The 27394-nt window shown below is 38.8% G+C and overlaps 1 protein-coding gene across 3 annotated transcripts in view; it reads right to left on the bottom strand.

The window, feature by feature from the left end:
- Positions 1–27394, bottom strand: part of Otogl (otogelin like) — a 146168-nt gene that overhangs the window by 28749 nt on the left and 90025 nt on the right. For 2 of the 3 annotated variants that reach the window (XM_028873094.2, XM_037196783.1), the window contains exons 29-37: positions 25702–25818; positions 21858–22014; positions 20660–20686; positions 14359–14526; positions 12362–12640; positions 9878–9995; positions 5085–5164; positions 4752–4790; positions 450–499 (exon numbers count right to left, since the gene is read on the bottom strand). In XM_028873094.2, coding sequence (XP_028728927.2) covers positions 450–499; positions 4752–4790; positions 5085–5164; positions 9878–9995; positions 12362–12640; positions 14359–14526; positions 20660–20686; positions 21858–22014; positions 25702–25818 — 1035 coding nt within the window. Of the gene's footprint in view, positions 1–449; positions 500–4712; positions 4791–5084; positions 5165–9877; positions 9996–12361; positions 12641–14358; positions 14527–20659; positions 20687–21857; positions 22015–25701; positions 25819–27394 lie in introns of all 3 variants that reach the window. The other variant, XM_028873093.2, reaches the window with a different exon arrangement.

Raw genomic sequence — 27394 nt, 5'->3', positions numbered from 1 at the left:
AATGCTTTCATTTCAAGCATAAAACCTGGGTTCAGGCCCTAAAATGCTTGCTAAAAAGCCTGGCATAGAGAAGCACACTTGTAATCCCAGGGACAATAGATTTCTGGGCTCACTGTCCAACCAGGCCATCCCACTCAACAAGAGCCAGGCCACTGAGAGACTCTTTGTCAAAAGACAAGGTGGAGGAATCCTGAGGACCAACACCCAAAGTTGTCCTTTGGCTTTTAATTGACATACATATACGTGCGTGTGCGCGCGCGCGCGTGCGCGCGTGCGCACACACACACAATATGAAAGCATAGTTACAAAAACATAATGCATAATATGCTTCTCTTTTAGCAAATAACTAAACACTGTACCAAAGGAAGCTTGTGAGTGCACAGTGATACACAGAGTAGTGTAAGTGCTGTAAGAAACAGTGAACAGCTGACAGAGACACACAGTCATACCTCACATTCGAAACCTGTGGTTGGAGTCACGTCTGATGGAGTAGCCATGTCTGCATTTACAAGAAATAAAAACATATCCCTGTTAGTGAGAAGGGAGCTACCATAAAAGGATGTTACATGCAATTTAAAAAAAAAATGCTAAGAAATTTTACATAGATTATTTCATCCATTCCTCCCAAGTATCAAGTAAAGCAGATAAAATAAAATATCTTTGTAATTTTACAGATATAGAAATGAAGCCATTGACAAATCTGGTGAATACTATGGGCAGATTCTAATTCGGAATTTCTAAATCTAGAAAACTAGCATTTACTGATGTTTTTATAAATAGCCTCATTGATCAGATTATGTAGCCCAATTATCTGAACAGATAGAAATATCAAGGGAATCACCAAATGTCTGTCAAGAGTTACAAACTCCATTGCGTTTCAACATTAAATTGTGAATCTAGTCCCTTTCCCTTGTCAGCCTCCAGCCTGGTCTTCTTTTAGGCAGAATAGATGATGCTTTGGACCAAGTGGCAACACAGTATAGGTGTAATGGAGGGCCGACATACAGGAAGGAAAGACATCATTAATAGGTTTATTTATAACATACATTCTAATGTTCTCTGTCAGGACAAACATCAATTCTAAAATACTCCATCTGAAGAACTACAGAAAAGTCAAGGTAAGTGGCTAGAATCTTCCCTAGCTGGAATCACAATTTATTGTTTACAGAATTTAAAAACACTACAGTAGTTTTCCATTGCTGTTAAAATTATTACAAATTTTAGTAGCTTAAGATATTATCAATTTATTATATTGCAGCTCTAGAAATCAGATTCTTAAAATCAATGCATTGGTACAGCCTTCTTCTGTTAGCCCTCAAGAAGGAAGTGTTTCCTTCACCCTTCCAGATTGCCTGAGTCCTTGGTTCATGTTCCCTTCTTTAATAATCTCATTCTCTCTTCTCTCTCTCTCTCTCTCTCTCTCTCTCTCTCTCTCTCTCTCTCTCTCTCTCTCTCTCTCTCTGTCTATCTCTCATTCTCTCTGTCTCTCTCTGTCTCTCATTCTCTGTCTCTTTCTGTCTCTATCTTTTTCTGTCTCTATATATCTCTGTCTCTGTCTCTCTCTGTGTCTCTGTCTCTATGTGTCTCTGTCTCTCTGTCTTTGTCTCTCTGTCTCTCTGTCTCTGTTTCTCTATCTATCTATCTATCTATCTATCTATCTATCTATCTATCTCTCCCCTCTCTCCTGTTTCTGCTGTCACATCATTTTCTTGATCACATCCCTGAACCTTTGCCCCTTACGCTTATAAGGACACTGTGACTATATTAGACACACGTGGATAATTAAGGTCAAGACTCCCAGATCATAGTCTAGTCACAAATAAGTCAACAGCTTCACATCAGCAAAGTCCATTTGCCATGAAATGTCACATGGAGACCAATAGGAGATGAAGACGTATACATTTTTGAAGAGCCGTTTTCAGTCTACCATAATCTACAGAATAACTTCTATAAAATTTAGTTAATTCTGCAGGTAACCCTTATACATGTTCTATTTTATAGTCTCTAACTTGAGGAGCAGTTAAAATGTATTTTAAGAATCCCAATCAATAGCCGGGCGTTGGTGGCGCACGCCTTTAATCCCAGCACTCGGGAGGCAGAGCCAGGCGGATCGCTGTGAGTTCGAGGCCAGCCTGGGCTACCAAGTGAGCTCCAGGAAAGGCGCAAAGCTACACAGAGAAACCCTGTCTCGAAAAAACCAAAAAAAAAAAAAAAAAAAAAAAAAAGAATCCCAATCATTGATCATATGAACACTGTTCATGTTATCATATGTCTAGATGTTGACTCATGGAGAGAATGGGGTTTAAAAAAGACTTACATGTAATTTCCCAAGTAAAATGATATAAATTTCTTGTCCAGTCACAGCACAAAATCAGGAAGGAGTCTAGTGACTGGGTGGCTGTATGTTCTTCGAAGCAAAAGACACATTGCTGCAGGGTCAATGTTGTTACAATGATGTTTCAGTCATCACAGGGTCACCAGCAGTGTCTGACTGTAGAATTGTGCTGGGTGAGATCTCGTGACAACCGCAGGTCATTTAAAATTGAGAAGTGTGGGTCTCCACATTGCCTGAGTCTTTTTGAAGATCATCTTGGCTATTCAAGAATATTTGTATTTTCAAATGCTTCAGGATCACTTTGTCAATTTCTGCAGAGCCAAATGTCAAGTGTTGCTGCCTCAACAATATAAACTCTTCTAATCTAGGAGTGCAGAATTTATTCTCGTGTATTTTGTTCTACCTAATTCCTTCAATAATGTTTTTGCAGATTCCATTGTAATCATATTTCAGCCCATGGTTATTTTACTAAATATATTCTCAAGTGTTTTATGTCATTCGTGGATGTTGTTTTAGAGAGGATCTCGCTATGTAGCCCTGGCTGGCCTGGAACTTACTATGTAGACCAGTCTGGCCTTGAACTTACAGAGATCTGCCTTCCTCCAGCTCCCTAATGCTAGAATTAAATTCATGCACCACCACTCCCAGTATATTTCATTATTTTTGATGCCACTGTAAATGAAGTTATTTTCTTCATTCCTTTTCAGATGTTGAATTGCTTGTGTAGTGAAAGACAATTGATTTTTATATTAACCTTACATTATTTAAGCTTGGTGGGCTCATTTATTACTTAATGGACACCTTAGGAAAATAAATATTTATGTACATATATATGCTATGTGCAACTAGATATTATCTTTCTGTTGAAGTTTATAAAGTATAATATAAATGCACTACATATGAATTGTTATGGCTGAATAATTTAAACATATGAGATATATGTTGAATGTTGATTTGTGAGATCAAAGTAAACACTAATATGTAGGTCTTTGCCCTTGATGATAGAATATTTACAATGATAAATCAATTTCTCATCTCCACAAGCATTAAGTTCATGCCAAGCACTTGGCCCAGTGACTGGCACATGATTAACATGTAATAAATGTTAGCACATAAGAATGGTGACAGTGGTGATTATGGTAATAAGGCTCTTATTTGGGAAACATCACAGACTAATTAAAACCCTTTAGTGATTGCCTTCAGAAAATAAAACCCAATTCTTTTTGGCATGGATCTTTTACCACAGATCATCTCTTTCATCCAGTCTCTTGATTCAACTCTGAATATTCAAAATACATTTGCTTGCATGCTACATGTTCCCTCTTACTTCCAAACCTTCACGCATGTTGGGCTTTCAAGCTAGAACACAATTTTACTTATTCTAGCACACTCTCTTTCCTGTCTATCACCTGATAACTCCACTGGTAATTTTTCGAGGTTTTACCCCCAAAATAAGAACCATGGCCTTCTGTAAGTTGTTCCTATGTGTCAGCATTGTAATATAGTCATCCTTCAGTATTCTTGACCAATCAATTCAAGACTCACCACAAATACATAACCTGTAGAAGGTCAACTCCCTAATATCAGATAGTGTGGTATTTGCATACAACTTATGTGTCTTCCTGTATACTTAACTCATTTTATTTCTTAAATGACTTATGCCTAGTATAATGCAAAAGCTATATAAAAAATAATTGAGCTTATATTTTAGGGAATGATAAGAGGAATATCTTATATGTCATATACCCACAGGAATATTTTTCCAGATACTTTTGATCCATGCTTGGTTGGAAACTGTATACACGGAAGGCTATTTGTTTTACAATACTTTGACAACAATTGTTTATATTAAGATAGAGACTATGACCTGTTGAACATCCCCCACCCTAACCAATGGCCCAGAGAGAACTAGACACATTACATTATTCTACTGAGGCTAACCAAATATAAGTATCGGAAACTAAACTTTTGTAAATCACAACCCTAGGAGGATTATATTAAGCTTGGTAAGAATCTAATAGCGGATTTATGAAATTATTTAATGGAAGAAGTTTCATAGTGAGGGAGGTATATGAGTGTAGAAACCCTAAATGCTTCCTCGGAAGCCTGAGCAGAATCCAAAATATCAAGGAAGGTTCCAGATGACACCTGGATTATATACATCTTTTGAAAGCCAACTCCATTACCATGAATTTGAAAGAAACCATAGTAGTCTATACTAACTGAAATAGTGAAAGAGGTCAACCAATTGTAAAATCCACACACAGCCCCTCAACAAAACAAAAGCCACCTCTGGGATTTTTGTTAATTTGATAGTCCATGTAGTAGCAGCTGGGATAAATGGACCAAGGTCTATACTGCTGAATGTTGATTTTACTGTTAAAAATTGTAGCAAATACCTGGGTATAACACTTACCTGGCATTAATGCCGGTTCTGTGGGAATCAGTGGTATGCCTGCAAAAAAACAGAGATGCCCTGACTTAATCTGTATTTACATAAAAGATGGCCTGCCTAATTTACATCCAGTTCTTTGCCTTCAAGGGAACTATTTAAGGAAAGAAATCACAAGAAAGAGAGATGGGAAGCAAGATACACATGTTTTAGAGAACAATTGGGAGGTTAAAAAGGAAGAAAGATTGAACTAAGTTAGTGTCTTTCTCAAACTTATGATTGCAACCAATTGCCTTAGGGGAAAATTATCCATGCATTTTATTTTTAACAGTAAAATTCAACAAGGTCCACACTTACAGTCTTCTGGATAAACACATTTAAAGGTCACCTCATCCAGGATCATATGCTTGGGGCAGTAGGGCAAGCATCCTTCAACCCTTTAAATGGAAAAACAAATGAAATAAAGCATGCATAGAAAAATCTACATTAAATATTTGTAGCTGAGATTTAGTATGTTTAGCATGCTTAACATCTTCATCATCAGACACTTGGGAGAACTCTGTTGGCTACTACTACATCCTACTTATGAAACTGACGAAGCCGCAAACCAGGAACTCAAACAAGAAATCATTATAGTGAAGGTGACGGAGGCAGAATTTGAACACAGAATGTTCAAACTATACACTTATATTGGAGGTGCACTAGATTCATGTTCTAGAAATGTAGAATAATGATCTATCTGGTGAGGGTTTGTTTGTTTTTTTTTAGCTATAGCAATTATGTTGTTACTTCATTTTTAAGTGTGTGTGCGTGCGTGTGCGTGTGTGTGAGTGTGTGTGCATGTGCATGTGTGTGTATATGTACCATGTGAGTGCAGATGCTTACGGAGACCAGAAGAGGTATCACATACCCTGGAGAAAGATGCTAACACTGGGAAACAAACTCAGGTCGTATCTAAGCACCACAATCCACCTAACCATGGAGCCATCTCCCAGCCTCTGGTCTCATTTCTCTATTCCAGAGGTCTAAGCAGACTGTACAATGTTTGACTCTTATCTCCCTGAAGAGGTGTATAGGACAAAACATTAGCAGTGGCTTTTGCTGCCTAATTCAGTCGTAAGCTCCCTGAAAAGAGACTGGAGATCTCACACAGAAGAGACAGAGCAGTACAGAGCTGAGGGTCTTTTCTTATGGACAGAGAGAAGTAAGGCAGGGGTGGAAGTTCTCAAGAGCATTAGCGTTTGTACCCAAATTCATTCTGTGATATGGGTGGGAGTGTATGTAATTATGAGCTGGAGAAGGACCAGTTCCAAGACCCAGGATGTGTGACTTGAATCAGGAACCCCATTACTTGCATAAATCACAGAAGTAAAGTGACAGTCTCAAAACTTTCAAGATGCCATGGGCTTAGGGACTGTGTGCACAGACCTAAAGATAGAGTGTAGGCCACTGTTCTTCCCCAGGAATGAAATCAAAGTCTGGCTGAGATCATATTTTCCTGCCACTCAGTTGAAGCACAGTGTCCAATGTTTCCTTAGTGGAAGGAACTGTAAACTGCCCCATACAGCCAAGTCTAATTATGAGATTCACACATGCCACAGAGAATTAATGCAGATCCTCACAGGAAAAGGCCCGATTATCTTCCTCTCAAATGAATTAGCAGACTGTAATAATATTTTTAATATTTTCAAAACACTTCCGGTTGCTTCATGTTTTTCTTTTCAGGATGAAAATGAACTAACTTGACATGATGAAGGTCAGCAGCAGCAGAGGGCAGTGTGTGTGAAGCAAACTCTTTCTCCTACTGAACAGACTTAAGTAGGGACAGTTAATGTCTCAGACACCACATTTGCCAATGACTCTTTTAAAATACAAACAGTTCATATATGATCAACTGCTTGCTTCATCCAATGGACTTGAATAATAAAACTTTAACAGATAATATAACCCTATCTGAAACTTTATCAGGCAGGAGAAAGGACAGGAAAGTTACAGGATAATTGACAGGCTACAGCCAATGGATTATCACTAAATGAAGTCATCCTTACTTTTTTATTTAACTCAATTGTTTTCCAATTGTTTTGTAAGGGACAAAAATCATACCCATCCTCCTAAACCATTTTCCAAAAGCCATTGTTTTATCACTAACTTCATAGTCACTCATAGCAGGCTTCTCTTTGCTTTGGCATACAGTTAATAATATGGCCAACTTCCAACTAATAGATAGAATGCCTTGGTGTGAAAGAATTACTATAAGAGAGACACAAGAAGAAGAATTTACATATGGGCTCCACCACACCCTGCTTGACATTATTTTCTCACAAACAGCTTTCACTTTCACGGACCACTTTTGTTTTTAACTGTTGCTTGGTGCCAGGAACTCAAAGAGTCTGAAACAAGAATGACTGATCGTTCATTTGGGCACTTGAAAGAGGGGTGTAGGGGTATGTTAAAGCCCAGCTTAGTGCATGGGTGCCCCTGGGTCACAGGCACACTCAAGAGTCGGCACAGATACTCCAGCATAGAGGGAATGACAGGAAGGGATACGCAGAAATGAGAGAGAGTTTGGCAGGTAGGAATTTCCTCCTGCATCTCCTAGTCACCCCTCAACTCTCCCCATCAAGGGGAGACCTTCAAGACAATACACTGAAGGCACTGGGAAGCTGGCTTCGGCCACCTCAGTCACTGGCTGTGCTACAAAGGTAATGAGGGCACCTAAACATCACTTCCTGTTACAACTGGCTTTTCTCCTGGTGACAGTCACGTGTCATCTGCTCCCTTCCTCCCCAGGGGTCATCATGACCATGTAGTCATGCAGCTTCCTTGCCTCCTCATAACTACCAGAAGGTGCATGATGAGATGCATCTTTGACTGTGAGAGGTCCAAAAGGTAATAAAGACTTCTTTCTTCACACACACACACACACACACACACACACACACACACACACACTTCCATTTAAAGATAACAAGCAGAATTCCCTTCCATTCCTCTATTCTCACTGTACTTGGTAAACAGGGCACAGCGAATCAGACCCTCTCTCTTCAAACTGTGTGGCTTAGGAAGAGCCAATGACTTCTCTGGGCCTCAGCTAGTCTGCTCTATAAAAGTGGGGGAGGGGGAAGGGGGAGGAATAATGAGATTAGCTATTCAACAGCCCTGAGGAATGCCACCTGAATGTGTCCGTGATTTTGGTCGCTTCTCTAGCTCTTGCCAGACTGTTGCCCTGCTTTTGAGTCTGTTTCCTTTGGGAAGACTGAGAGCTCCTAAGATGGCCTAGGTCTCACTTAGTCACATGCCTGGGGCATTTCATAATACCAAAATAGCAATAATAATTCTGAGAAGAAACTCCTAGATCTTTAATATAAAATGACTTCAAAATATTCCCTCCCACTATGGGCCCATTTCCCCTTTCTCCTTCACAGCAAAATCCCTGTTTATGAAAGCGGCTGACACTTCCTGCTTCCATCTTGTTTCTTCCTCACGTCCAGGGTACTAAACCCTATGAAGAATTTTCAGTCTTCAGTTGAATACCCTTAGAAGTCAATTTCTCTCCCCTACATTTTCCTTATCTCATCAAAGGGCAGTATAGTCTTCCATGGCGTTCAATGATTTGAACTTTCCAATAGTTGTCTAGTTTTCAGTATTGTGAGCTGAAGTTCCCTGAAAAAGCCACACGTATGTTCAAGGTTCTACAAGGCTAGTGGTGGATGGCAAGTTAAAACTGTTTGATGGAGGAGGGCTGGAAGTTTGCAGGTCCGGAGCCTGGTTCTCTTGAACTATCTTTCGCTTCCCCTTAATAGCCATCCACTGCTCATCTGTGTGTCTGACCTCACATCCTTACAACTATTAAGTAAAATCTCTGGGAAGGTCCTAACTTAAGAGATCATGTTAGCGCCCACTGACCCAAAAGCTCACAATGACATCAGACAGCAGCCCAAGCCCATAGCAGATATTTTCCACTTTCCTGTAATCTGCCTACCCCATGTACTCTTTAGTGTATTTGAAAAAAAAAATGCCTTGATTTATGTCTTTCTTTTGTTCTTTTGTATAAAACCATCATAGAACCCTTTCCACATTGATCCGTGATATTTGGGGTAGCTGGAATCCATGTTCTGAAGCCTTGGGCGCTTGGACTTGGATAAAGAATAAAGTATCTTTTACCCCTTTGGGGTAAGAACTACACTTGGCAAGAAGACTGTGAAAGAGGCCAATTCATCCAGCTTCAGTCAAGCTGGGGTCACGCTGGGGCGCTCAACTTCTCTTCCACCTGTCAATCATACTGACTCTATCAGCACATTCTAAGTTTGAAACACCTCCAGAATCTGATTACATGACCTCTGAGGATGCCAGCCCAGCCAAATCCCGTCTAAGCAAACTCTTAACTGGCAAATTCTGCCCTTGCCTGTTCCACCCACAACAGTCCATTTCAGTTCAACGTCCAAGGAGCATGTAGTTGAATCATAAGCGCATCTTGTCATGTCTTTGTGCAAAATATGCCAGGGTTACCAGTCTCACTGTAAACAACCAAGTCCTTACGACAGGCTTGCTTGCCACAGTGGTTCTCTAGCCTTGGCTCCTGCTTCTTTCACGTCTGCTCACTTTTCACTTTACCCACACAACTTTGCCGACCTTCAAGGACACCAAACCTGTTCCCACCACAGGATCCATGCATCTCTCACAGATTAAAAGTCTCTTCCGCGGATACCCACAGAGCCAGTTTCCTGGCTTCCTTCAGATCTCTGAAAAGATCACACCTTCTAGGTGTCTTCCTCCCTCACTATCAATTGAACCCCCCTCTCTTTCCTTCCTTCCATTATTTTATCTATAACACACAGCACTATCTAACAACACAGTCACACAACCCATCCTATACACTTTTTGTTATTCTCTGCTTCTACTCATGTGTAGACCACATGAGGTCAAGCTCTTGTCCTCTTCACAATCTTACCTAGTAGCAAGCAGAATTACTTACACATAATAGATCTTCAATACCTAGTTAAGGTTAAAATTACATCAACCCATAGGTTAGCAGATAGAACAAACACATTTTCTTTAACAATGGATGCATTTCAACTGGACACAAAGGTCACCCAGGACAGAACCTGTAGACACTAGAATTTGCAGGTTTATGCACCAATGTCACTTACGGTGGAAGGAACGCACAGGCTAAGGCTTCGGGGTCACTGCATGTTTTAAAACAAGGAGTAGCACAAGGTTGATATCTCCACTCACACATCCTCCTGTAAGGCACCACTGCCTGGATTTCTGAGAAAATAAGAGGAAGCTGAGATTACGTGCATTGAAACACACATCTTGAAATCTAATAACTTACAGTTGGAACCTGTGTGATGTTTGATCCCTCTTTCATCATAGTGTTTTGTAAAAAGATAAAGCTGTCTGATTGAAGCATTATAATTCCCTGATGACCAGAAGATTTGGCACTTGGGTAGAATGACTAAATGAAGATCTAGCCTCCAAAGAGTTTAAAGTTCTCCTTTCTCTAATGTTTAGTTACATTTTCAGTGATTTTCCAATCTTAGTAATTGGGAACTTTACTTTTTACAACGTAATTTTAAATCTATTTTATCCTTGTACAACTCTCATGAGTAATATTACTTGCAATCTAAAATGAAACATGCCTTCATTATAATATCCTAGCACCTTCCCAGACTCAATAAGAAAAATGGTAAGACCAAATGCACATCTCAAGACCAAAACTCTTGGGAGCATGTTTTAACACTGTCCTTCCCACAGAACATTGTTTCATACCTAGTAAGTATTGCTTGAATACAAAAGAGCAAATCAGTGTGATTGAAAGATAAATTCTGCAGTTCTATGTCATGTGGTTAAAGACTTTTCTCCTACAAACTCTGGCACTATATTCTCTTTCCCACATCATGGAGAAGTCCTTCTGGCACAGCTCAAAATTTTCTCTACATAAGAGATCATTTAAATCTACATCCTGAATCTGCATCCCTGAAGACTTTAATTCTCAAGTGTGGTAAGAAAACAAGCTGTTTCAGAAGGATTCTTTGTGTATACAGAGCTAAGCTAGAGTTCCTAGTTCATGGGTCCAGAAAGAGGACTGGCTTTAGGACCAGAGGAGACCAGTAAAGGTTCTCAGTGAATGAAACCATTACAGCAGTCAATGTCTCACATAATGTCATTGACTGTCCTTTGCTGGACCTTGAGTGAGGTTGCTAGCTCTGGCTCTTGGAGAGCAGACTTCTGGATTAGAGGGGAAATAGAGGCCTATTGAGTTCAGCTTTATATACAGTCAAGTAAAATAATCATACCACTCTACAAGAACATTATGCAGGCATGTCAGTACTTTCTCTCAAGAAACAAGAAGGGAAGGAAATGTCCCCAGATGGCCTTGGCTATCCCCAACATTTAGAGTCCCGCTTGTGCTTCTTACAGTAACTATAGAATGCTATGGGGGTGTACTATGCACATATAGAGGAGAACTATTGAGATTAACCCAGGCCTATCTTGCTAAGCCAGTGTGTCCTGAAAATTCTGTGCTTAGGGATGTCAGTGGTACCCGGAGTCCAAAACACTGCCATGCCCTGCTCCTCCTGCTGCTGAAGTGCCTCTGGAGTATGTAGAGACAAGACATCACCTGCCCTGAGCTGCTCTCCTGAGCATGGGAGATGGGGATCAGGGCACTAGCTTAAGGTGAATGCTAAGCTTCAGTGGATTTTTACCACCTCCAGGAAAATGATAATGTTGCTTGTCCTGACCCTTTCTGTCTCATTGTACTAGATCTAAGAAAACAAGTACTGGAAGCATTGGGACTCCTATAGCCTTATAGCCTTGCTTTGAGTCCCTTGCTAAAATAAGAACACTCGCAGCTGCATTTAAACAAAACCTCCTGCCATACTCAAAACCTTTGAACTCGGGGATTTATGCTAAGCAATGCTTTTCAAGTACAATTCAGGTTTTCTGAAATCCACCCCTTAAAGAACTTTTAAGAAAATCATTAACAGTAGAAAAGGCAAATGATTAGCAATATTGAACTCCTTCAGAGGATTGTTTAAAATGGAGCAGGGTTTGGAGACTTTAGATGGAAATCAAGCTACTGGGTTTTGACAACAGAGCATGACTTCAGCTGTAGAAAGAGAAGATTGCTCTCTCACACAGGTCTCCTCAGCTGTAGACTGCAAAGGAACTTTCTTAGAAATCAGATCAGGCTTCTGCAAAACTAAGGAAACTTTCCAGAGGTCAGTGAATCGAGGCACTCTTGGATTCAGAAGACAGAGATAAATGTGCTGTCTTCAAGTCTAAGAATTAGATTTTATAGGAAGCTGTTTTATATGAAAAAAGTAGATCCAAACGCTGGACCATTTCATGAGATGTGAGTGGATTTTGATGCAAAAGCCCAATAAGTACTATTAATAATATTTGGAGAAACAGTATTAAAGTTATTTTAAGTTATTCTAAGCCATTTATACCTATGCATTTACCATTGTAGATAAAAATCAGCATTATGCCTCCTGTTTAGCTGAGTAGCTTGAGAGGTAGAAGGCTAGCATCACATAAGTCTACTCAGATACTTAACGTGAGCATCTGACAAGGTCTGCATGGCATAAGCATCTGTACTCTCTCTACGGAGCTCTCAGGAAGCACACCTTCTATGCTGAAGCTGCTTGACTGCTTGAATTCTTCCGAATCATCATATTTCAATGCTTTGACACTAGAATCCGTGAAAACGATGAAGAAGCCTTTCTTGCTGTATAATTCAAATGCACTATAACCAGGAATCCAAAGCCCTTGATGGTGGAAAAACGTTGCTCTCTGACGAAATGCTGGGTTTGCCTGCCACAGTGACAAGCCAAGAGTGTCATTGTCGTGGACGTAGAGAAAGTAATTTGGCCTTTCAGCAGATTCCAAGGAAACAAGAGCCAATGCTGTAAAACAGAGTGTCTTGATGACTTAGAGTCTCAGGGAAAGGTAGAGCACATGCACAGGCATCACAATGTGTATTGATAATGCTGAAAATATTCAACACACCACCACGCAAAATGAATGCCCATCTCAGGCACATCAGACACGAATTATGAGATTTTTAAAGAGAAAAGGCAATGCTTGAAATGCAGTGAATACCTCCCCAAACCAATCTCTGACAGGTTCTAGGTTTTAATTTATCTATTATGCCCTATTCATATTATGCATATGAAGGAATATGCAAAAATAATAGCTAGCTATACTTATAGGCTATAATATTTTCACATATAAAACCTACAAACCACTAAACTGTGTGATGGAAAAGAGTGAGGAAACAAAAATATGCACTAATTTAACCTTGTAACCAACTGTACTTCCATATCAATGAGAACTTAAGGAAAAAAATGATTCTCATAATGAATTTTTGCTCCATTGAGAAAATGTTATTTATGCAATAGTATCGTCTATTTCTCAAAAGATGACAAAATAGCTAATGAGTAAACAGGATTTCCAAAGCATTTGATAGTATGATTGTAAATCATCAATTTGCTTTGAAATTGTCCCTTATATATGTAAGACTCCTGATATAAACACTTTTATTAAGATATTGACTTAATTTAAAAAAATTATCTGTATCTTTCAAGAACAATAGTCACTATAAATTATAAAATCAAGAAGTCTATCAAATGCCATGTTACCAAAGACATTTATGTTTGTCCTTAAAACTTTCAAATATCATGACTGAGACAACAAAGATGCAAAACAAAATAAAATAATTTTTTGTACAAAGGAAAACAGTTGCAACTAACGTAAATGAAAACTTGAGGCTGATAGATGCTTGCAGAACAGAGTTGATTTCACAAGAAAGAAGATATTTATTCAAACTGGAGAATTGGGAAAGTTTTCTCAGCAAAGTGCATATTTTATCAGATTCATTCATTTCACATTTTTTTTCCCTTGAGCTTGTAGAAGAAGCTGTGCATGGTTCTGGGTAGACTACAATGAAAATGTAGCCTGGCATCACTGGCCAGAAGGGGGCACACCCACCTGTAAGAATAGGTGCCAGGGAGATCCAAGCCTAGGACACAGGCTGCTAGTACAGCCAATGAATGAAGGCAGTTTCAACACCTGAGACCAGACAGAGGCGGTGTACTAAGACACAAATGCCATCTCGGTGATTGTCTACACTCCGATATGTATACCTCATACTCAGCTCATCTGATCCTTCCCTTTCGCTGTAACCTGGTATTAAAGTCCCTCCCCCCACCCAGCTGAGGACCAAACCCAGGGCCTTGCACTTGCTAGTCAAGTACTCTACCACTGAGCTAAATCCCCAACACTGGTATTAAAGTCCTTTTAGTATAAGGAATGAACTGACTGTCTTTTAAATTTTTTCCAAGTAAGTTCTGTGGTTAATGCTATGCTGTAAACATTTAAACAGTGAGTTACTTAATTAAAAAAAAAAATCCTCAAACACCCACAGTTCTAACATAGCAATACCAATAAATACACAAATTATTTTATCTATAAAACATCCATTTTATATGCCAAAATTTTGTTTTATATTCTTTGGGGAATTTAGAAAATGTCAGAGCACATGAAATATCCAATTAATACTTGGGGAATGGTTCATGAAAAAGTGTAAGTGAAAAACTAAATTAACATTCTCAATTATACTTACAGGATGTCTTCTCTTTGAAAAGGCCCGGAGTGATCATAAAAATAAAAAATAAATTACCACGATCACTACTTCTCGGCAAAGAGAAAACGCTTCTACTGGTCACGTTGGCACCCAGAACAAGGCCACTCTGCCCATAGCTTGCCAGCATGTATGGTCCTTCGCCAAGTCCTGGTGAAGTTACAGGTAAGATAATTATAGATTAGCATGGAACTTTACATTTTTTAAAGATAAAAATACTCCATAAATATGCTGCAATTAAAATTTTTTCACTGATAAATTAACAACTATTTTAAAAATATAAACAACTTAGTGTATAGTATGCATATTTAAAATGTACAATTTACACTATAGAAATACAAATGTATATGTACATTTATGTCTGTAAATATGTACATGGGTGCATGCATCAAATTTTTTTATACATAGAAAATAAAACTCGGTGGAAAATGACTTAATCATTTAGTCTTCGAATTTTCTCTCCTCTAATAAGAAATTTGTCTAGGTTTCCTTCCAGTCCAAGGATATTGACATCCTCAATAAACACATGAAGTTTATCTGCATCAGAGCCTCTGAGATGGCTCAGCAGGTAAATGGTTTCTACACCAGCCTGATAGCCTAGGTTTGACCCGTAGAATCCATGGTGGAAGAGAGAACCCAACTTATGAAGGCTGTCTTCTGAGTTCCGCATAAGTACTGTGGTGACATACAGCATGTGCATATACATGTGTTTGCATGCGCGCCGCGCGCGCGTGCGCGCACACACACACACATACACACGCGTGCGCGCGCGCAGGGACACACGCACATGCACATATACATGCACACACTAAATGGTTATCATAAATAAAATCTTAAAGACATTTGTCTGTACTAAATAGTATCATGCTATGACACTCTTCCAATTGTATTGCATGGGGAAAAAAAGAATTCAAAGACACAATATCCAATATTTTCTTGTTTGGGAAATTTTAAATTATCACCAGTAAGGTGAGTCTAAAATAAAGAGGAAACAAGATGCCTAGACCCAGACATGAAACTCCTCAGAGTAATCTTTTTGCAAACTTCAGCTTAGAAAAATAAGTATATAAATGATAAATATGTCCATACTTTAAAATTACTATTTTATATAACCCAATTTCTGTGCAACTGGTGTTCTTAATATAACTGAGCATAATAAAACTTGAAACATTTCTTATGAATCATAATATATAGTTACATCATGACCGACTATCTACTTTGTACAGGTGTGTGTATATTTTTGCCTTGTGGATTATATTCGGTGTTACTGTGGGTGTGGTGGATCACGTCCTAAAAGATTTATCATGTCACATTTGATCACACCTTCCCCTTTTCTCATTTTTACCTCAAGCACAATTTTACCCTCTCAGCCCACCCTAAGTAAGAAAGAAAAAAATATGCAATGAATGTAAGAATAGGGTTTTTCCCCTTTAAAGGACTCAAGTCAGGTAAGGGGAAAGGGGTTAACCAGATTAGAGGAATAAGATGCCTTCCAAGAAGGAAACTGAGGATCCAATTTTCCATCATAAAGACTAGGAAAGGGAAGGATTCAGTGCTGTTCCCTCCACTGATATCATCTGGAATTGGTCACCTGGAGCAGCTGGGGACACATAGATTATGAGAGAAGAGCTTCCAGGAATCAGTGAAATACTTGAATGTCCTGAGCAGAGATGGGGTTGGAATGACTGTCCCCATGCCAAGGTAGAGCTCAGCAGCAGCAGTGAGAAATTCTCCACAACACAGGTACCAGGAGGTTCTGTCCTTGTAACTAGTGTTTACTATGCACAGTGTCAAGCCAAGTCCAAGAGAATTAGAGGAAATTACACCAAAATTCTGTACTGACTTCCTAAAAAGAACTTAAGAGAAAGAGTGATAGAAACCTCAAAGAGGAAAATATACTCCAATTTGTAAGTATGTAGATTTATATAAGTATATATATTATATTAATAGGTGACTAATACATAGTGTAACATAATTCAGCACACATTTGTATGCCTTGCCTGGATGAAACTCATTACTTTGATGCTAGCCTAAAAATAAATATAAATGTATAAATCAAAATGAAGATGCATACACAACAGTGGCTTAAGGACTTGAAGCATCCTTAAGGATGTTCATCCTCAAGGTTGGACAGCTAGACAGATATTCCTTCTCACTGAATATATATATATATATATACATATATATATACATACATATATATATATATATGTCTCATTACACCAGCATAAATAGATGCTTGTCATCCATCCATGTAAAAATATGATGACTGAGGAGGACTGGGGGAAACAGTGTCTTTTGCACATGGAGGGACCATTGCATTCACGGAATCATAAGAGGTCATGAGTTACCTGCACAAGATCAAGCCAGTCACCATTCTGTCCCTGAGCAGAGTGGGAAGGTGTTTACATGGCCCCACCCCTAAAAGAGGAGTTATTAACAGTTGATAGATACTAGACCAGGGACAGTCTTCCTTCCTTAGGATTGTGGCCCCAGGTAGGTTGACGACATTCAGGTGGATGGCCTTACATCTACGCATGTATAGGCAGCACTGATTAGACTTGGTTGTGGTGATATCTTGTGTACCCTAATAAAATGTGCCTGAAGATCAGAGGACAGAGCAAGCCACTAGATTAAACATAGAGGCCAGGCAGTGGTGGCACACACCTTTACTGCTAGCATTCAGGAGGCAGATATCTGTCTGGATCTCTGTGAGTTCAAAGCCACCTTGGACTACCTGAGATTGACTCAGTCTAGGAGAGAATCGGCCAAGCAGTGGTGGCACACACCTTTAATCCCAGTACTTGGAAAATACACACACCTTTAATGGCTGGGTAGGAAAAGGTATATAAGACATGAAGAAGAGGGAACTAGAAGCTTTGTGGCTGAAGAAGCTCATTCAGCTAGGGGCCTGTCGACTGAGGCTTTTCAGGCTGAGGAGTCCTAGAGATAAGACTAGTGGCAGTGGCTTGTTCCTTTGTCTCTCTGATCTTTCAGCATTTACACCAGTATCCAGTAGCAGGTTTTTTATTACAAGACCATTTAGTAATTTGTGTTATACTTGGTGAGTTATTTAAAAACAAAAGAAGAAAGGAAGTATATTTTTAAAAGAGGATGTGAAGTTGGAAATTGGACACAGGGGAAGGATCCAGGAGGAGTTAGAGATGGTGTATATGATCAAAATACATCATATACATGCAGGAAATTCTCAAGAATAAATACAAATCTATTTTAAAAATCAAGCCTAATGCTTTTTAAAGAGCCTCCCAGTGAATTTACACCATGTTTCCAGACTATGTTCATGTACCTTCACTACAATTAAAATATTATTAATGATCTTATATCAGTTTCTAAGGTGACATGTACAATCCTACTGTTTACTAAAATCAGCCATTTCCAACACTGAGTCCTAAACACAGTCACAAATACATCTTAGCCAATAAAACCACTCTGAACTTCATTGCATAATGATTTGAGCAAGATACTAAAGTCTTTGCCCACATCCAGCAATGACAACACACCCTTTGCATTATAAGAAAATAACACGACAACCATGAAGAATTTACACACAGGGTTATTGAGACAATTTCAGGTACAACCTTTACATTCTGTTTTTAATTTTGCCTTCTGACAATTATCTATTTATGTATTTTCTTTGAATAACACGGCATAGTTTCTGACATGTTGTAGATAAACAAGGGAGAGAGTTCAGCTATAAATGTTCAGAGAAACCAAGATAGTTTATAAGAGCTGTGAAATGATTTGGAGTTAAACAAGTTGAGAAAAGTCACTTAAAACAATGTTGTTGATTTTCAATGACTTCCATCAACAGTCTCTACAACTCTATAATATAATATATAATATAACATCAATCTCTACAATTCTACAACCTTCTTCGGTCACCTATGTCCACCACAGCAAACTCTTCCTCCTGGACACATTGACTCTTTTCCCTATTACCTGAGTCATAGAAAATCAATCCCCTGCCTGCCTCTCCATTGAACCTACTAGTGTCTTCTCAGAACTGGATGCCCTGTGTTCGCCTTCTGATGCTATAAGCACAGCCTTATAAACAGAACTCAAGGTTTGAGAATTCTGTAACGCAATAGAAAACAGACCACCCTGATTGATAACATGTACCAAGCCGCAAGCAGTAGTGACTCAGAGTGTCCTGACTCCAGTGATCTGCAGACAGCAGACCAGAAAGCAGAAAGCACAGGAGGAGACCAGCACAGGGCTGTGGGAGAGCACAGATTTAAATGAGGAAATCACTGGAGTATTCCTTACATTGATTCTGCATACAGAATGCAAACAGCACGGCAGTGACTCAAGGTCATCCTCCTTGTGCACAGAACCACACCTGGCCAGGTAGCACAGACTTCAAGGTCAGTGCCTTGGGAGGCATACAGCTTACAAGTCCCAGATGATCCCATTTTTTGTTCAGGGCCTTTGGCAACGTTATTTAGTTTCTTCATGTCTCAATTTCTTCTTAAATAAAATGTTAACAGAAGCTACTTCTGTTATTACTGTTGCTATAATTAGTCAATCAATTAAATTTTTAATTGTGAAGTCTCTCTCTCTCTCTCTCTCTCTCTCTCTCTCTCTCTCTCTCTCTCTCTCTCTCTCTCTCCCCCTCCCTCCCTCCCTCCCTCCCTCCCTCCCAATTCCCCCCTTTGGCTGTCTCGCTCTTTCTCTAACTGCCCTTCTATTCTCCTCTTTCTACTTCTGCTCATCTGATAAAAATCTTGGACAAAAGGTACCTTTGGTTAAATTTTTGTTTATCAAAGGGATTGTGTTAATGTTGGCTTTTATTCAACTTTTAATTTCTATAAATGTAACAAAACAACCGAAAGCATTTTACCACCCCCCCTCCTTGGGTTTTTTTGTTTGGTTTGGTTTTTGTTTTGTTTTGTTTTTTTCCTTCATCATCTCCCATGTCTTTGAAGTTATGGAGCTTTCTTTATAGGATCTCAACTGTGAGCTATCTCCCTGGTTTAGATTGGTTGCTGGTCCCGGTTTCCTGTGACCGTCATTCTAACTTCCTCATCCATCTATATCAGTCCAAAGTGTGCCCAGGCACTGATAAGATGTCACTCCTCCAGACCGCCTCACTTGGCTGAACGAGGTTTGGATGACTGTATCCTTCTCATTAAATAGTTTGAGAAAAAGCAAAGCCCGAATCTGTTGCCTACTGGTTTATTTGTTTGTTTCTTTTCTGATGTTCTCATTCACCTCTTCCCACATTTGTTAAAACACCCAATCATTACAAGCCTGAATGATGGCTGAGGCTAGCAGATTTTGATTGTTATTATATATTAAGTTTTCAGTTAATAATATGTAATTTTACGGTAGCAGTAAAAGGCATTTCTTATATTATCATCTTCACTTTGTTTCTTGGTTTCCCACAATATAATAAAATTACATTGTGGATAAGCCACGATGCTATGTAATGATCACCAGAATTTATTCTCCTTAGCAAACGGAACTTTCTACTCTTTGATCAGTATCTGCCCTTTACTCATTAACCCTCTGCTTCCCGAACTCTGCTCAGCATCACATTTGTCTCTACTTCTGCAAGTCTGTTTTAAATAAGCCATGAAATGGAAGCAAACAGAATTTCATTCTATCTGGATTATTTTATTGAGCTTGACATCCTTTAGGTCCATTCATGTTGTCATAAATAACAAAAGTCTTACTATTACTTTTGGCTAAATATGAAATACCTAGAAGGGTTTTAAATGTTCTCAACACACACAGTAAATGTTGAGATGATTGACATACTAATTAGTCTCATCTTATCATCCCATTGGGCATTTACTAATAACAATGCCACATTTCACTGCTAATATATAAAATTATTAATTTAAAATTATGGAAATTTCAAAACTTTTGGATAGGTTTCATAGTTATATGAAATGGTACAAGATGTGCCTTTGCTATATATACTTTTATATTTTACCTAAAATTAATTTAACTTTTCATTCATTTGTGCCATTCCAAAAGTATTTTTGGAAAACCCTCTAAGTACAAACAACCTAAATTACACACTTTTATTCTTAGAAAATAAATTTTAGCACCAGTACACACTTTTATTCTTAGAAAATAAATTTTAGCACCAGTCCTCAGAAAATTAGATCAGCTGTAGAAAGAAAAGCTTTCATAACTTTGTCTTTCAACTCATGAATTATTTGTGTTTTGTTCATAGTATAAATGGTTCAAAAAGTTTTACCTGAAAATATATCTGACAAAATACTGCAGTAATATTCATTAAAATGTCACATACCTTCATTATAGTATTCACAATCAAGAGCTAAAAGAAAGAAAAATAAATATTAAATTGCATATAAATTTCATAGTACTTGTTTGAGTATGTGCAATGACAAGACAAGCATTTATTAATAACTACATAAAATAACAGAGAATGACATCATTACTTAGAAACTTCTTATGAGTAAAGGTGATGTGTGTGTGTGATTTTTGTAAGTGTGTGGGTGAGAGAGAGAGTAAGCATGTGCATGTTCATGTAGCTGTATAGCTGATGTTTTCAAAACAGTCCCGCTTATAGCCTAGGCCAGCTTCAAACTCACTCACAGTGATCCTCCTTTCTCAGTCTCTTGAGTGCTGAGAAACAGGTGTACACACCCAGGTCTTGCTCAAAGGGTATTTTTAAGATGATATGTTTCAACAAAATAGGTTTCATGACGTTATTTTTTTTTAATTTTACATCCCAGCTGCAGGTTTCCCTCCCAGGCCCTTCCCCCCCACACACACCCCTCTGTTCCTACCCCCAATTCACTCCCCTCCTCCATTTCTGTTTAGGAAAGGGCAGATCTCCCATCAACACAGCATGGTATATGGAGTTGCAGTAAGACTAAGCACCTCCCCACATATTAAGGCTGGGCAAGGTGACCCAGTATGAGGAGTGGGGTCCCCAAAAGCCAGTAAAAGAGTCATTAAAAGAGGCAGCTCCTGTTCCCACTGTTACCAGTCACACAAGAGGAGGATTTATGACATTATTTCAAAGGTAGATAAATGCTTGGCAATTTAGAAGCCAATCACAGACACTGTCCAAATCATAATCTGTTCTTCAGATGACTAACCACCTACATAAGTAAATAAAATGATTAAGGAGTCAAAGCTGAAAGGAAATCAAGATGGGTTTTTAAAAGAACATCCTTATTATCAGAAGGATGAAACTTCACAGGCAAAAGAGGATTGGGATCATAAACAATTTCTGTGAGGATGGTATGTAATTTATATTTCAAAAGTTGCAGGAAGAGGAGTCAAACATAATAGAAAACTTAACACATTTTTTTCTCTTTGATATATGATAATTGGTGACTGTCAAAAGACTATGAAATTCAGACAACTAAAAATCATATTTCCATGAGCTTCGTGGCATTACTCCACAATAAAACAGCAATTACTTTGGATCTTCTTAAAAATTATCCACTTAATGATCTCCCAAGCAAGGTACCCACCACAAACAGTGGGTGACCTCCAGTGAACGGGCACCCCTTCCTGGCAGCATTTGTAGGCATATGCTGCCACATTGGTACATAGACATTCACAGTCCCCTCCAAGGTTACAGTTACACGTATCCTCATGGCAGTTTTTGGCAAAAGAAGTAACGTCAATCTGGAAGTAAAATGGAAGATAATATGATTTCAATAAGCGCTGATTGTGATTAAATTCCAACTTCTGAGAGAGTACGTGCACATTTTCCACAATGGCTGTCATCAGCATAATACTGCCACCCACGTAGTCCTAATTGTCTCAGCCCACTGTGTTGTCAAAGGAAATGGAATTACCAAGCAAATGCCACCTCAGAAAACTAGCAAAACAAGTAAGACTAACAGATAGATCCGTTTTAACATCTGCACAAGGGCAGATTTCAGATTTTTCAAAGTCCATTGTTACATTGTTGCGTTCTTGGCATAATCAACCCGCATTAAAGCAGCTTGCTCTGTTTCTAAATGCACTTCGCTTTTTTCCCCCTTTTATTTCTTAGTCTCCCAAGTGGCAATATGCTGCTGCTGATGAGTGACAGTGGCAGTTTCTTTTAAATGTTTCATATGCAATTAATTACTTCCTTTGCATTGTACTTGTTAAATCACTGATGGAGTTGGATAGAGTATTGACAATGTGTTACAAAAGAAGGGTTTGGTATCAGTCATTTGTGTTTTATGTGGTGTGCCAATGCATGGGTTAATTTTTCAAGTAGCATCCAGGAGAGGAGCCTTGAGGCTCTGTGGCTTGGTTCCAGAATGAACATCTTACTGCCTGACAAGGAACTATGGTCCCTAAGAAGCATAAAAACCCCCAAATGGAGCCTTTTGATAAATAAGACTCTAGATATATAAAGCCATCTTGAATTTCCTTTAAATTCCTAATACTTTTGATATTATAGCAGAATCATCACAATAAAACTTACAACTGAGGTGTTTAAAATAATACATATTTAATAGTAATGTATCACATAGTAACATAAATTGCATATTTTAGTAAAAATCTGCATTTGATCAAGCAAAATTAAATTAGTGGGGAGAGTGCACTAATTTAATGCTTTATTTACAGTTTTGCAGATTTCTTTAACGTCTTTTTGCAGGACACAACCTTGGTTCTTATATGTGATTTCCCATGCAGTGTGCTATACTATTTTTGCTGTGGCTTGTATTTCGTTAAAATCTGAGAAAAGTTTTCTATGTACATATAACAGAAAAGTCAATGGTTCTTAATACATTGGGGGTGAGTAACTGTGATGATGTTCTTTGTGCTATATCCATAACCGTGGCTTTCTTTTTTTTATTTTTTAAAAGCAGGATATATTGTGTTAGATAACATTATGGCATGTTTTGAACACAGTGTGTTTTAGTGATTCTCCTTTCCCATTTCCCTCATGGCCTCGCCCCTACTATCCCTGAACCCCTCCCTACACAGCCTCCTGGACAAAGAGGAGGGAATCTTTGCTTCTTTTATGTCCCTTTTGCCCTTTCTCACTTCTTATCCATACTCATCACCTATTAATTACCTTCTTGGTTTCCTTTCTACATTGTTAGGCTTTATCCTCTTATATCTCTTTATATGTAAACATGTATACATTATAGGATAGGATCTGTATATGAGAAGAACATATGTATCACACACACACACACACACACACACACAAAGTATCACAAAACTAGAACTAGGCCCTCTGCATAGTGAGACAGTTGTGTAGCTTGATCTGCTTAAGGGGCCCCCTGGCAGTAGGATCAGAATCCATCCCCAGTGCATGAGCTGGCTTTCTGGAGACCACTTCTATGATGGGATACCTCACGCAGCCTTGAGGCAAGGGGAGAGCTTGGACCTACCTCTACTAAATGTACCTTCCCATGGGAGGCCTTTCCTTATAGGAGGGAATGGAGGGTGATTTTGGAGGGGAAGGCTGGAGGGGCAGGAGGAGGGAAGAGGGAGATCTTTGGTATATAAAATGAATAAAAAAATTCTTAAAAATAAATAAATAAAAATAAGCAAATATTAATATCAAAAAAGTATCACAAAACTTTTAAGCACACAGATTTTTTCCGTTTCTGAGTCTGTATTTAATACTGCACAGCTCCATCCATTTTCATCTTTCTTTACAGCTGAATAGAATTCAATGTGTACATGCACCACATTTCTGTTATGCATTCACCTGTTGGTGGACATCTGCGAGACTGATATAATTTCCTTGCTGTTGTGAATATGCATAAATAAACTTGGATGGGACAGTGTCTCCGTAATAGGATATGGATCCTTTGTAAAGGCGAGAAGTGGTATGGCTGGGATTTATGGCAGTTCTTGTTTTAAATTTTTAAGGAACTCCACATTGATATCCATAAAGACTAAGATATCTGGAACCATGCCAGTGAACTCTGTACTTTGCTGGATCAAGCTCTCTAGGTTTAACTTGCCTTTATTGAAATAAACTTTTATTCCTGTGAGTTTCCGTATCATTGTGCATTGATTATTTGAAAAATGTGTGGTTTACAAAGGTCTTCTAGACATTAATGCATTTAATTACATGTGGTGGTATTGTGTTCCCCAAAATATTGTGCATGCTAATAAACTTATCGAGGGTCAGAGAACAGGACAGCCACAATATTAAACATAGAGGATAGGCAGTGGTAGCACACGCCTTTAATCCTAGCATTCCAGAGGCAGAAATCCATGTGTTCAAGGATACAGCCAAGCATGGCGACTCATGTGTTCAATACCAAGAAGTGAACCTTTAATGCCAGGGAGTGATGGCAGATAACAGAGAGGTATATACGGCGTGAAGACCAGAAACTAGCAGCATTTGGTTGGTTAAGCATTCAGGCTTTCAAGCAGCAGTTCAGCTAAGGAGGACAGCAGTGACCGTGAAGGGTAAGGTTTTTAGCGCTTAGCTATTACTCTGACCTCTTGGCTTTCATCTCTGCATTGGCTCTGTGTTTCTTATTTAACAAGACGGTTACATCTACAATTACATGCAACAGAAAATGGGCCACATTTGTTCATATCATCAAGTGCATTTTCAGAAAAGTATAACAAAACTTTTTAACACACAGTTATGGAGCCAAGATTTGCAAAATTCTATTTTTCACTTCAAATAGTTTAAATACTTTTAAGGACAACAGATGCCACAAACTTATTCTCCTCCTTTCAAGAAATGCCTGCCAAATATTCTTGTCTGAATAACCATGTCTTTCTAGTATTTGTTATTTCAAGTAAACATGCCATTCCAGGGAAATAAACAACAAACATGGACCACAACTCAAAAACTGCACAAGTAACTTCTTTGAGAAAACAGGGGGCATGCTTCAGAGGTGCTACTTGGCTTTAAAAACTGTACTAAATTACTTCCCCAATTTCTACTGGAACCCAAAATTATCATGTGAGGAAGCAGCTTAGATATCTAAGTTATGTTCTTGAAATAGCTCCTAAAACTATTTTAAATATGTCACCAAGAATCCTGTTAAACTATACTTATGTTGAAAAGAATGTCCACTTGAAATGCTCTCTGACAACAGATTAACGTCAGTCCCCTTTTTGTTACTTATACACATTTACAAAATGCTGCGAATAAATTGTATTTCATAAACTAGCATGAACTGCAGTAATCATTTTTAGATAAGATGGAATGAGGAAGAAAACAGGTCAACTAAACATGTTGTTTATAGAGAAAACACACTAACAGAGGTCCCCTAACAATGACCATAGGACACCTGAGAAACATGAGTTGCTGGATTTATCCCGCTCATCTCAGCCCACGGAGCAGCAAGTCTTTGTATTTGAGATGTTAGTTAAAAAGTACTCATTTACCACATTGCGACAGGGAGCAAAAACATCACTGTACAAAATGGAGCATTCTTTCTTGGCATAGGGAAATTTGTTTTGGTGTGCCTCGCAGGGCTTCAGGGCTTCACTGGGATCTTCACACTGTTGGAAATCAAAGAGTAAGTAAAGACCTCCAAGGGGTTGAACTCTGAACCCAAAGCACCCTGCCTCCTGACTCCACCCATGACAGCAGCATCTCACATGGTTTCACCCTTTTAGACATTTTCTACCTACATCTCTGCCTGTTTTCACCCGTATAGGCTATCTACTAATAACAAAAATATTAGACAGAGTGATGTTATGGGGGAAATTAATCATTTTCAATCTTTCACGAATGCAGTCTTTTCACGAAAAGTTCTGTGAGCATGGCTGTCTTCCCTCTAACTTTTCATGTTGTCCGATTTTTGTCACAGGCCATCTTCTGAGATCTAAGATGGACAGATCTCTACAATCTCCAGAGGCTCGACTTCCATAAACCCTACCATTTGACCTCGGCTGTCTGTAGTCGGCCTCTCCCAACTTCCGGGAGAAAGGGCACCAGTGAGCTGTGCAATCCTCAGTACAGGGCCAGTGACTCAGTCTGCAGCCACTTGAACTTTACTTACCTTTGATTCTGTCTTTAAGTGTCTCATCAGATCTGGATTCAGCAATGACATTTTCTGTTGAGTTTTCTTATACTACGCCGCACTAGCTCTTCTTCTCCAACTTCTTGTTCCCACCTTTCTTAGCAAAACCTTGCCTTGAAACTTCTATGCCCCTCATTTGACACAGTGTCCTCACTTCAACAGCCTGAATATGCTACTGGTTGTCAAATCCCTATTTATACAACAGAGCTATTTCCTGTACATTGAACCTAGACATCTCCAGCTAAATATCTTTCCATCACATCTTTCTCAATACATCCTAGGGTGTACTACACTTATTTCTACTATATCCTGAGCTCAACTCCTGCACACATATACCCCCTCTTTGCCCTGTCCAGGGGAGAACTCCAGATGATATTTTTAATGCCAGAAGGTATAAGGCTTTTTTGAGTCTTCCAAATGCATCCTTCTCAATAAAGTCCTGCAGTAAGTACTAGGAGTTCTCATTGTTAATGTTCTCACATTTCTGTAGCCTTCTATCTCCCCTAACAGCTAATCTGGCTATACTACAAGAGCCTCCTGCACCTGCTGAGATCTATCCTTGATCTTTCAGTCGTTCTGTTTCTAACCCTACGTCATAACCATATGAACATTATGAGATGTTTTTACGCTCTGTACTCTCTTCACTCCTGTTCACATCTGCTGTGTGACTTCCTCCCTTTTTCCTCCATCTGCTTTCCTATAAACCAGTGGTTCTCAACCTGTGGGTTGTGACCCCCAAAGGAGTCACATATCTGATATCCTGCATATAAGATATTAATATTATGATTCATGACAGTAGCAAAATTACAATTATGAATCAGCAATGAAAATAATTTTATGGTTGAGGGGTCATCACAACATGACGAACTGTATGAAAGGTCAAAGCATTAGGAAGGCTGAGAACCACTGCTGTAAACTTTACCTTCTCTCGTCTTACAGGTGTTAAAGACCTTATTTCCACAGCATTTGTTCCAGGAATCCTCCTTGGAATGCTATAATTTCCACATGGTGGGAATTTCTACTAAAACACCTATTTATATCAATATATTTTT

Source organism: Peromyscus leucopus, chromosome 18, assembly GCF_004664715.2.
Source record: "Peromyscus leucopus breed LL Stock chromosome 18, UCI_PerLeu_2.1, whole genome shotgun sequence".
NCBI classification, from domain to species: Eukaryota; Metazoa; Chordata; class Mammalia; order Rodentia; family Cricetidae; genus Peromyscus; species Peromyscus leucopus.
This window is presented reverse-complemented; position numbering and strand designations above follow the sequence as displayed.